Consider the following 11,922-nt stretch of genomic DNA (forward strand, 5'->3'; position numbering starts at 1 on the left):
GTATTTTAGTCTAAAAAATATGAAATTTTGAGCAGACTAAAGAGATACCCTACCTCTTTGAAATTTTGGTTCAAAAGAAAGAAATGGCATTCAAGCCCATTAAAATGGCTGAGAAAGCCACTAGGGGGAACATTCTAAGCTTCCAATTGGTTACTTATGTCATATATAGAAGTAATTGTATATAAGGGAGTGTTTCCAAAAATGGAAAGAGATGGGCGGAGTGCCACCATGTTCAATTTATTACATGAGCAATATCTTAGCAAATAGAAAAGATAATACCTTCTTATTTTGTATTCTAGCTTGTCAATATCAGTAATTTGAGTTTCTAATTTGTACAAAACTATAGACTTAGTATTTTGACTTCACAAACATCTAATTTGAACCAGTGCTGCATTCAACATACCACATGACACACAAAAATTAATGTTTATCTGCGTTTTTAACATTTACTTTTAAATTAAGAAATTGAGTAATGTATTGTACTAAAATTTGAACTATAATCTACAGTTTGATACCAAACTTATTGACGTAACTTCGTGAAATAAAATTTTGAATGCGAGTCAACAAACGAGATGACGTGGCCTTTCACCCGTGACCCGTCCCAAAAGGGTTAATTAATATAACTATAGACAAAGTGGTTCTGAAGGGCAGAATATAAGTAGCTTGTGAAATAATAATGGATAGAAAAGGTTACAAACATTGTAGTGTTTAGTAATACAGTGTGATCAAACAGATGAACAGTTCTAATTTTATTAGCAGCTACCTTGTATGAAGAAGTACAGGAACAAAGTGATTTGAAGTAAAAGTGTTGTGTAGAGGTTTTAAGAAGTGAAATTTATGAAATATCGGCTCTATGTCAAATCCTACTCTCTTTTTTTCTGTTCACTAAGAAATGCAAAAAAAAATATTTCAAGCTAATTATAAACTTAGTTTTTATAAAAGTATATTGTACACATTTTATATAGTCCATGAATAGAGTAACTTTGTTTTGAAGCCTGGGTATAGAATAATAATTTTTACTGGAATTTAATTTTCTTTATATTGAAGCCAGTCACTTTTTGACAGAATTTCAGTAAAATTGCATTAAATAGTGTAGGTTATTACTGTTGTTTCATTTTTATTTTTCATATTTAATTTATACAGACTGCTTGTTTCCAAGAAGAAAGAGATGTTCTGATTAATGGAGATAAAAGATGGATAACTAATCTTCATTATGCTTTCCAAGATGAGAGCAATCTGGTATGTAACATACATTATTCACCGGTCTACACGAGTGTCAGAACACCTAAGGGTAGTACATTAATTTACATGAATGTCAGATCACAAAGGTAGTACATTAATATACATGATTGTTACCCTTGTGTGATACCTTAAGTTTTTTAATAGTAATGGAGGAAACCAGTATCTCTTAATGGTGGTTTTGTAAGCCTGTGTTTGTAAAGTATTTAATTGTGGTAATGGGACTTTTGTGCTATTTTTATATATATGAATTCCTACTATATGACTTTTTCATATGTTATATTTAACTTTTCTTCTTTCATAAGTTTTGAAATGCAATTAGATATTCAATTTACACATCTCATGTTTTTAAGAAATAAGTTGGGTATTGTTGTGTCAACCTTTTTAGCTGGTGTAGTTACCTTTATTTCATCAGTTGCTAAAATATTCAACATCCTGGCAGTATATATACATCCTTGTTCAAGTAAATAAAGAAGTTTCATAGAGTAAGTTGAACTGGGTGTAGGAAAACAGTTGTATATATATGTGAATATACTTGATTGTCTTGAAACTGTTTTTCTTGCTTTATACAAGTGTTAAGGCTACATTTATTATATCATTTTAGAGCACATTAAGGGTGCATATTAATTTTAAACACTGCTGTTGTTTAATGGTAATTTAGCATTTACTGACAGCCTGTGTTGTATATCATTGTGAAAATTGCGTGCATGTTCAGTTTATTGTTGTACTAAATGATATAAATGGTATTTGACAAAATAAGTCGTGTATGCGTTTTCAAACTTATTACCAGACAGCACATGTAACATTTGTCTCCCTTCAATTTTTTAACTATAGTTGTTTACCAACTTAGGGCATTTTCCATAAAGCTGGAATAATTCACTGCTTGAGGGTTCATTGTACCTGGAATTATATGAAACTATAATTTTCCACAGTGGTTCAACAGTAAGCTTGATAGGTTATAATGCTAAAATTTGGGGCTCAGTCCTTTTACTCTTAACCCTAGAATGCCAGTGTGAGGTCACTACCTGGTGTTAGTGATTGAAAATTTAATGCTGGCATTCTAGGGTTAACAACAAAATGAGTAATTTAATTTCAGCTTTGTGCTGATCAATAAAATGAACATTATAATCTTCCCTAGTGACAACCAGTATCTTGAATGGTGGATAATCTATTGAATAATGTTTATATTTTCTGAGCAAATTTGATGTAGTGACTTGGTAACAGGCATGTCCTCAACCTCTACTTTCAGCTTCATTCTCTAAGTATTTCACATTTGTATAGTTTTGATATTGTATCTATTGTAATATAAAGAGAAATTTTTTAATTGAAAACTATCTTAAAAGCAAAATGAAATCAGTAATACTTGTTTCTAATCCTTTTCTAAGGAGGACTTGCTTAGATTTAAAACTGGAATCTTTTTCTCTTATGAATTGACAATAGTAGATAGTGTCCAAGTTACCAGTTGACTGTTGAGTACCTGTCATATATCTCAAGGTTTTAATCTTTTTTTCCATTACTTTATATAGTTGTTTTGACCCTTATGTGGAGGAAACAGAACAAGTGTTTATGATAATCTGCCTTCAAGGAACTATTAATATATATATGCATCAATATTGAACAATTCAGTATGGAAGTATTACTTAATGAAATTAAAAAGTAATATGATGCTACCTTAAAACAAGCTCTTTTAGTTTGTTGTTGATGAGTAGAAAGAAACTATCTTGTTAATAAAAAATAACTTGGCAACACATTTGTTACATATAGAGCCTTTCTCTCTTTTTCCAGTATTTAGTGATGGACTACTACTCTGGTGGTGACCTACTGACTTTGCTAAGTAAATATGAAGATCGACTGCCTGAAGAAATGACTAAATTCTACATGGGTGAAATGATTCTGGCTATTGATGCTATTCATAAACAGAAATATGTACATCGAGATATCAAACCAGACAACATACTTTTGGGTACTGATGGACACATCAGGCTTGCAGACTTTGGTTCTTGTTTAAGACTTCTTGATGATGGAACTGTAAGTTTTATTGAAAGGCAAACATAGAATACACACTGAAGATGTTGAAACCACTAATTTTAATTTGAAAAACTAAAAACAGAGTATGCAATTAGAACTAAATTTCCAAATTTAACTTAACCTTAGGTTTTGGTAAAAATAAAACTTTAATGAATAAAACAATGATAATCTCCAAATTCTATGTGAATTTGGGTTAAATAGTTTTATTTATTATAAATAATGTTATGTGAATTGCAAAATTTCATTTTGCCCTTTGCAAAATTTTTTCAGCTAATTCATTAAATAATTGAAGCCTGTAATAATGCTTGAGCTGACAAATGATCTTATATTTATTATTCTTGAGAGATGTTATCAATACTTGTCTAATTGTTGCTGTATTGTTATGATGTATGAAAATGCTTTTGTAATGTTTTATGTTTTTTTATTCAGAACTCTAGTAATTTTTCTGTATGGACAACAACACTATTTGATGTGGGAAGGAAAGAGTTTTTGTTTAGATTTCATAATTCTAATATGAATTTTTTTTTTTACAGGAATTCAGTAGAAAAGTATCTAAACTGACATATTTAAAAGATTTTGTAAAATAAAAGAAATGTTTATGCTTTTTTTGGTAACATCCATGTAACTGTTTGTTTTTGTGGCCTGTTTAGTATTCTCATGAAGATTTACAATGCTAAAAAAAAAATGCACTAAATTACTTTGTGTAAGTAATGTGTGGGCATCAAGCAGAGCAAAAACATCATCGGTAATAGATTCGGTTAGGTATCTGAAGGTATTCTATGGTATCAAGGCTTTCTCCATTATGACAATAACCTCTTGCAGTTGGCATAGTTTTGTTGGAGGTGAATACTGACTTAGAATCTGGCTTTTCCGAGATATCCCACCATGGTTTGGTGGGATTTAGATCAGTGTTGTGCTTTGCAACATACCATTTCTGACTGTGTCATCCGGGTTGCTTAAACAGTGTATGATGTACATTTTATCATTAATTGTTACAGGGTGTCAACAGAAATCACCACACATAATTTTACCTCATCTTTTCACTGTTGGTTCATTGCAAGTGTCTAAGTTACCAATTGACTATTGAGTACTTGTCATATTTCTCAAGGTTTTAATCTTTTTTTTTGTCATTACTGTATGTAGTTGTTTGGACCTTGTGTGGAGGAAACAGAATAAGTGTTTATGAAAATCTGCCTTCGAGGAAATATTGAAATATATATATGCATCAATATAGTTTTAGCCTTTGCTTGTCTAGCTTTAGTTGCATTGATCACAGCACTGCTGTAGGCACACACACACACACATACATTTCTGTAATTCTGTGAGAAGTGATTTATAAATAGCTTTTAAGCCATTAAAACTATGATTTGTTCAACTTGTGGTTTTAATAGGTAATATTAGTTTCACCAATAAAAAATTGATTCCTTCCACAATATTTGTAACATATTCTTTTACGTCTTCTTCACTAAATGTGCCAGCACTCTTTTTTCTCTCAGTTAGTTGTATTTTGCTGATGTTGTTTCCTTGTGTAATTTTTTGGAAGTCTTAAAGGTGTTATTTTCTGTACAGACCTGAAATGAATCAGTGAACCTAAACAGTCATGGTAACTTGGGTTTGTTAGAACTGATATGGCTTACACAACCATGACTGTATCACTTTTTTCCTGTACTAGAAAGAATAAATATGTTAGAAAAAAAGGTTTTGTTTTAAAAATGAGTACTTGTGTGTGTGTGTTTAAATATCTAATGTGTATATACTTGCTGTGTGCTGGTATCATAGTTGTGCTATGAGTGATCATGATGGAATTAAAACATTCAGCTAGAGAGATAGGCATGGCACCAAAGTAACTGTTTTGTTGCTTGTTTAATAGAAAAATATAATACAAGTCCAGTGTTATGTTTTCTATGAGTACAGCAAGGTGTGCAATAGTGATATCATTGCTATTAAGTGACATGGTATGATTGTGTTACTTTCAGAATTCTTCCTGTTGGCCTGATAACTGTGACTAAAATATGTTTACAGATAATCTTTTTTTTTAACTATAATTATAATTTTTTTTTCTAAATCCTTGCTCAAGGTAAAATTGTAGTTTTGTGCTGAGAAGTTCTTTTTTATGTTGTTGAAATGAATGAAGTTTCTGTTTTATTTATGAAGTTTCTTTAGGTCACTGTGGCTTATGTGTCAGAGACATTTCTGTTCCTGTTGTGGACATATTATTGAAGTCTTGCTTGTGTTCTAGTAGCTGTTGGTATTAATGTGTATTTGTATTTTCTAATTGAATGTCATTGTTGTGATATTTTGGTCAAATGATTTTATAACCATGTGTTGTGGATCCTTAAGTCTTGATGTTAGTTTGGATGTTGATTTTAAAGGATTCTATGAGTTGTCATTTTTCAGTGTTGAGGTTTAGTATTTATTTCAGTGTATGATGAGGCTAGTTTGGTAAGTGTGTTCTGTGTGTCTAGGCGTTTTTGATGTAGTAGACTTACAGTGAATTTTTTATTTATTGTATGTTGTTTTTTTCTAAGTAGAAGCTGCAACATGAATAACATACTTTATAGAATACCTTTCTGTTTTTCTTTAGTGATTGATTGTAGGACTTTGATAAATTTTCCTCTAAGCATGTATTGTTATTTTTGAAGTTTAGTCAGTGGCAAATTTTTCTAAGTTTGTAGTTTAATTTAAAAAAAATAATTCATCTTCGATTTGGTATGATTGCTTTATTTGAGTAGTTTGTGTCTGAAGTACCGAGAAAGTTTGAGACAGAACTGTTTGATTTGAAAACCTAACGTATGAATTTTTTTTCCTCTTGGTTGATCTTGTTTGTAGATTTTTCTGGCTTATTCATACATTTAACTATTATACATTCTTTTAATTTCACATTTTAATTAAGTGGGAATGATGTAGTAAAGGCATTTGTTTAAGTAGGTTTCTTGTATACTGTGATGGTATAACTGTGTTTAAGCTATTCAGTGAAAACACCTAGGAAAGCATGATTTGTTTTTTGTTTGAGCATTGTGAACATATGAGTGGGTTTAATGAGTTAAGATTTTGAAGAAATCTATCTAGTACCCAGGTTATAAAAACATTGTTGTATTGGAATTTCTTGATCAAAAACTGAGCCAGGAGTTTTCCATTGAAGACTCCAACTTTTCTCTGTTTATACTTCTTAGAATTAAAATCAAAATTCTGTACATAATTTATACTTTTCAGTATTACATTAAATTGCAACTGTTCTTGTATCTTGAAATATGATAGGTTCAGTCCAATGTAGCAGTAGGGACTCCAGATTATATTTCCCCTGAAATACTTAGGGTAAGTTTCCATCATTTATACTACTTTTTACAACTCTTTCAAAAGATAATTGTAACTGATAAGATATTTTATCAACTAAATCAGTTTGTATCTAAACTATATTATACTATTGGAGGTTTTTTTTTAATGTATCAGTTAAAATATCTTAGTTTCTAAGCTGTTATCAAATGAGAAAAACAACACAATGCAATGGTAGCTGTAGTGGATCTTAAGTCGTCTTACTCGTTGTGGTGTCCCAAGTATGATGTGAATGACTGAAAAATTTCAATAGTAAGAGTATTTTTCTTCCATACATAACAACATACATTGTGGTGCCCCAAGTATGATGTGAATGACTGAAAAATTTCAATAGTAAGAGTATTTTTCTTCCATACATAACAACATACATATCAAAACAAAAAAGAATGCTAAACATGAGAGAGAATTCGTGAGAATACAGGCTTCTCTATTAATAGAATATTGTGATATGACCAATGCTTTTGTATGTAACAATATTGTAGTACACTGCATAGCATGCAATAACTGTACTAAATTAAGTATACACATAAAAGGTGTGTTAAAACATCTCTTTCCTAATTAGCCAATACAAGAATAGATCACCTCATGCTAACAAAGGGACTTTTGCTTATGTATGTGAGCAAGGCTATCTGGTGCCTCTATTGTGATTAGTAGTTGTTGTTAATTGAAAACTTGTTAAGTGTACATTTGTAGCTATCTTCGATGTTTTGAGGCTATATTCTTAATAGAATTGTTTTGCAGGCAATGGAAGATGGGCAAGGAAAATATGGACCTGAATGTGATTGGTGGTCTTTAGGGGTCTGCATGTTTGAAATGCTGTATGGGGAAACTCCCTTTTATGCAGAATCTTTGGTTGAGACTTATGGAAAGATCATGAGTCATAAGGTTAGTATGGTGTACATCTATATAGAGAAACCACTTGATGAGTTTATATGTTTATTTTCACTTTAGTCTTTAGTCATTTAAGCATTACTAACTTTAAACTACAGTTTTTAGCCATTTTGGAATTAAATGTTATAGGAGATAAAATAAAACAAACAAATTTCCAAAAAGCACTCAAAAAAACACAAATCACTGTTGTACTTGAAAATATAGCAGTTTAGTTCTTTACTCTTTTCTTTCTTACATTGTCCTCCACAGACATGCTTTGCTATCCCAGATGACCCAACTGTCACAGTGTCAGATGATGCAAAAGACCTGATGAAGAAGTTAATTTGTAGTGCTGACTGTCGACTTGGTCAGAATGGGATAGAAGATTTTAAACAGCATCCCTGGTTTCAAGGCATTGACTGGGATAACATACGAGATGGTAAGCACTTCATCATTAGGTGATGGCAAGCATTTTTCATAAGAAGTGAGGCTAAGAATAAAAAGTATTTGTATACCTGTTTTATTAGTGGCAGTTAAAGTTTTGCTGTCAGTTAGCTTGTACATGCTGTAGGTATGGTGTGGTGTATTCACACGTACACACACATAGTTTTGTGAGTTTGGTATAATTTTTGCTGTATAGAATACAGCTAATGTTGAAATGAATTTCTAGATCTGTGTGTCACGTGTACGAATTGGTGGTGGTGTGTGACAAATTTTGTATGATACTTTCATACACAATATTTTATTGTTTATTATCTAATACTTTATTGAATGTATTGAATGTGACATTTAGATACATGCTTATTTACAAGTTATTTTAATAATTTTTAGTCTTCTGTGGTTTAAAAATGGATTATGACATTTTTAAAGGTATGTTAGATTTAGTAACCAGATCTTAAAAATTAAGAACGACTTATACTGAAACATTAGATTTTGGACCATAGTGTGGTTTGAAAAGCATTATTTTGTACTCAAGATATGAAAATGTTCCTACTGTGTGGATTTAGTCCAGTTAAATAAGGATCACATAATGAGAGGCAAGCATGTAATTTAGTATTGTGTAATTGTTCAGATATTCATTAACTACTATTATGAATCGAGAGCTTTAGTTGTCACTTAACAGTCAAGAATAACTTGTAAGTTAATCAGGGGTTTCTGATCCTTTAAGTTATGTAAGTCGTGGCTTGTCATAGTGCCAGATGGAATCAGTTAGAGATAGAATGACTCAAACTATATATCAAACATAAATAGCATTTAGAAAGGAGCTTTATTTTCTTTTATTTATTGTGTTCTTCATATAATATTGAGTAATTTTGAGTTGATAATACTCAGGGTGCCTGCTTTTATTCATCACCATGTTTCTGATTGCAGGATTTCATATAATTAAAATGTAATTGTGTGTTCAACCAAATTGTGCTAATGCTTTTTCATTTGATTGTAATAAAACAATTTTTTACATCCCAATCCTAGTATTACCAGTTGGTTTTGGTACGTACCCTCATTGGATTTTTAAACACGTTTCTAAACTATTTGCTTCTTGACCCATGACTTTGATGGTTTCATATATTACAAACAAAAATACCCATCCCCAGTGGTGGGAAAAATTTAAGTTAATCTATAAACTTAAATTATTTCATGGACCTTAAAAAGGTTAATTGTGTTGCATTCTCAGTTTCACTCAGAGCTTTGGCTCTGAGCTACTTATACCACCCACCATGAAAAGTAATTATTGAGCATTTCAGTCATGCCAAGAGCCACTCAACAATAACATACAGTAAATCTACATTTTTATTCTTTCAAGTTATGTCACATTTTAGAAATGTGAATGATAGTGTGATTAATTCCTAACAGTTTCATATAGAATATCTGGTGAAATAAAATTTGGCATCAGCATTATTCATGCCTGTTCTCCTGTTATTTCAAAAGTGAATGTTGAGCTTTGCCTGCATTTTCAGCTTTTCAAACAGAAGACAGACGAATGTTCGGACAGACACCATGGCTTGCAATATATATACAACATTAGAGTTACACAACAAATATCAAAAGAAATACCAATATTGTAATTTATCCCACTAATTCATTTCTTTCTTTTTTGTGTGTGTATTTTACCTAGAAAATCAGTGATTTCACCCATTTTTGTTGTTCAGGCTTGGAAGTAAAACTACTTTGTAGGTGGACCCTCCATGTTTCATAAACAAATTGCTAGTTTGAAGATTAAGAAAGGACAGATAATTTTGAAAGATAATTGATAAAGAAATAGAGTAACTGAAGTAGACAGGTAATATGTTCGACAAACCTTTCAATAAAGTTGGTGGTGGTAACCATTTTATGGTATTCATCAGCGAAAAAGCTTGAACAAAACTTATCTTGTGAGTTTGATGACATTTCAAGTATATAGTTAAATAGTAAAAAGCTTTATTTATTCAAAGTTTCATTTAAGGCTAGATGTTTAATGACCTTGTACTATCAGTTCATCTTGTAAATAATATTGACTGACTTGTTATAGTAAGATTTAGGCTATGTTTCAGTTAATATGGAAAAGTTGTCATCTATTGGAATGCAGATAGAGATGGGCTGTTGAAGTCAAAATATTGCTATTCTGGTCTCTGTAGTATTGGAACATTGAGAACTTAATCTGATTTTGTGCCCTCAGGAAGGCATGTTACATGTGCTGTTTTAAAACTAGCTTTATAAGTTGAAGCTTGGGTATCTACAATTCTTCCATATTATAATAAGCGCATATGCAGGTAAAGGTTATTAAAGATTGTTACCAAAAATCAAACTTTTATACTCATTCTCCTTAAGCAACAGTTTTTAAACAACTAATTAGTGAATTGTATGTAAAAGCTCAAAGTAGTCTTAAGAAGCAGCAGAAAAAATCCTATATCCATATAAACTTTTAGGTTATTAAATAATTCAGAAATGTAATCAAGTTTTCCTCAAATTACTAAAAAAGGAGTATAGAAAGGGAACATCCACATTAATACATAAATTGGATTAAATTTAATGAAATTATGTTGATTAAGTAGTACTAAATTATAAGTGTGTACTTTGAACATATGACTTGTTATTCCATTCTTTCAGCATCTCTTTGTTGGAATTTTACTGTTGGAATTATTATGTCTTAAAATGCATAGTTGAAAGAAAACTACATGAATTATTTTTTGGACAACCAACATAGTTAAAAAAGATTATGATAATGAAAGCGGGCACTCGAGTTCAAATGGCTCAGAGCTTAGGTAGGTTGTAAATTTCTTGTTCTTTATGTACATTTTTTAATAAAAAAATTTACAAATGAAAAACATATTAGGTTAGTAAAGAAAACATAAATGAAGAAAATACAAAATTTTTTCCTCGTCACTGCTCGATCAGCACTTAGACAGATGTACATGTAATCTGATATATTTGTTTACTCTGCTTACCTTGTGATTTACTGCTTGTTACTGTAGCTAGATGTGGTTCAAAAAGCAATAAAATTAAATGAAAGTAGTTGTAAAGAAGTCTGAAGCTCTTATGATAAATAATTTTATATGTCTTATAATCTGCAGTCTTTCTAATATAAAAAAGCAAAGGTAGATGAATCTTGCCTTTATTTCATATTTTTCAACTATTACTGCAGGTAATCTCATTACAGTTTAGTATTAGGGGTGGAGAAAATAAGAGGGAAAGCATAAAAGTTCTCCCCCCCCCCATTTATTATTCATTTAAGAGGTTTTAGAGGTTATCGAAACAAAATATGAAAGTTAAGGTTATTTGATGTATTCATGAAGGCTTGTAATGGAGTTACTTGTGCTTTTGATGTATTCACGAAGGCTTGTAATGGGGTTACATGTGCTGTTTTGAAACTGGTTTTATAAGCTGAACTTGCATATCTACAATTCTCCCATTATTACAGTAACATACTTTTAAAGGTTATTAAAAATTGTAACTCAAAGTTACTCATTTCTTTTAAGCAACAGTTTTTAAACAATTGATTAGTAAATCTTATGGAAAAAATCAAAAGTCACAATAAGCAAAAATTTCATGTATCCCTATAGACTTGAGATTTGGAAATAATTCAGGAACATAATTAAGTTTCCCTTCAAATTCCTGAAAGAGGAGTATGTAAAGGGAACATCCACATTAAAATATATATACCCATTGAATTCAATTTAGTGAAATTACGTTGATTAATTAGCACTAAAGTATAAACATGTACCTTAAACTTATTCCTTGTTTTCAGTATTTTTTTTTATCTCTGTGTGTGTGCATGTCTGTTCATTAACCAGGTGTTTGTATACTAATTTAAAGATTCATGTATTTACTTACAGTATTTTCGATGATGAGGAACCCACTTTGAGACTAATAATGGTTGGAGACGGCTTGAATGGGTAATGAAGAAAAACTTTAATATAAGGTACCTGATGATGACAAAACCTTGTCGAAACGTTGTACATTTGCTGTTATGTTAAA

The 11,922-nt window shown here is 30.8% G+C and overlaps 1 protein-coding gene across 1 annotated transcript in view; it reads left to right on the top strand.

Moving 5' to 3' along the window:
* The window catches only part of LOC106459035 (serine/threonine-protein kinase MRCK alpha-like), a 135,974-nt gene that overhangs the window by 25,783 nt on the left and 98,269 nt on the right, over window positions 1-11,922 (top strand). The window contains exons 5-9 of the mRNA XM_013918606.2: window positions 1,144-1,239; window positions 3,025-3,267; window positions 6,526-6,582; window positions 7,342-7,485; window positions 7,741-7,909. Of these exons, the coding sequence (XP_013774060.1) occupies window positions 1,144-1,239; window positions 3,025-3,267; window positions 6,526-6,582; window positions 7,342-7,485; window positions 7,741-7,909 (709 nt within the window). The remainder of the gene's footprint in view (window positions 1-1,143; window positions 1,240-3,024; window positions 3,268-6,525; window positions 6,583-7,341; window positions 7,486-7,740; window positions 7,910-11,922) is intronic.

This window comes from Limulus polyphemus, unplaced genomic scaffold (genome assembly GCF_000517525.1).
Source record: "Limulus polyphemus unplaced genomic scaffold, Limulus_polyphemus-2.1.2 Scaffold549, whole genome shotgun sequence".
In the NCBI taxonomy this organism is placed as follows: Eukaryota; Metazoa; Arthropoda; class Merostomata; order Xiphosura; family Limulidae; genus Limulus; species Limulus polyphemus.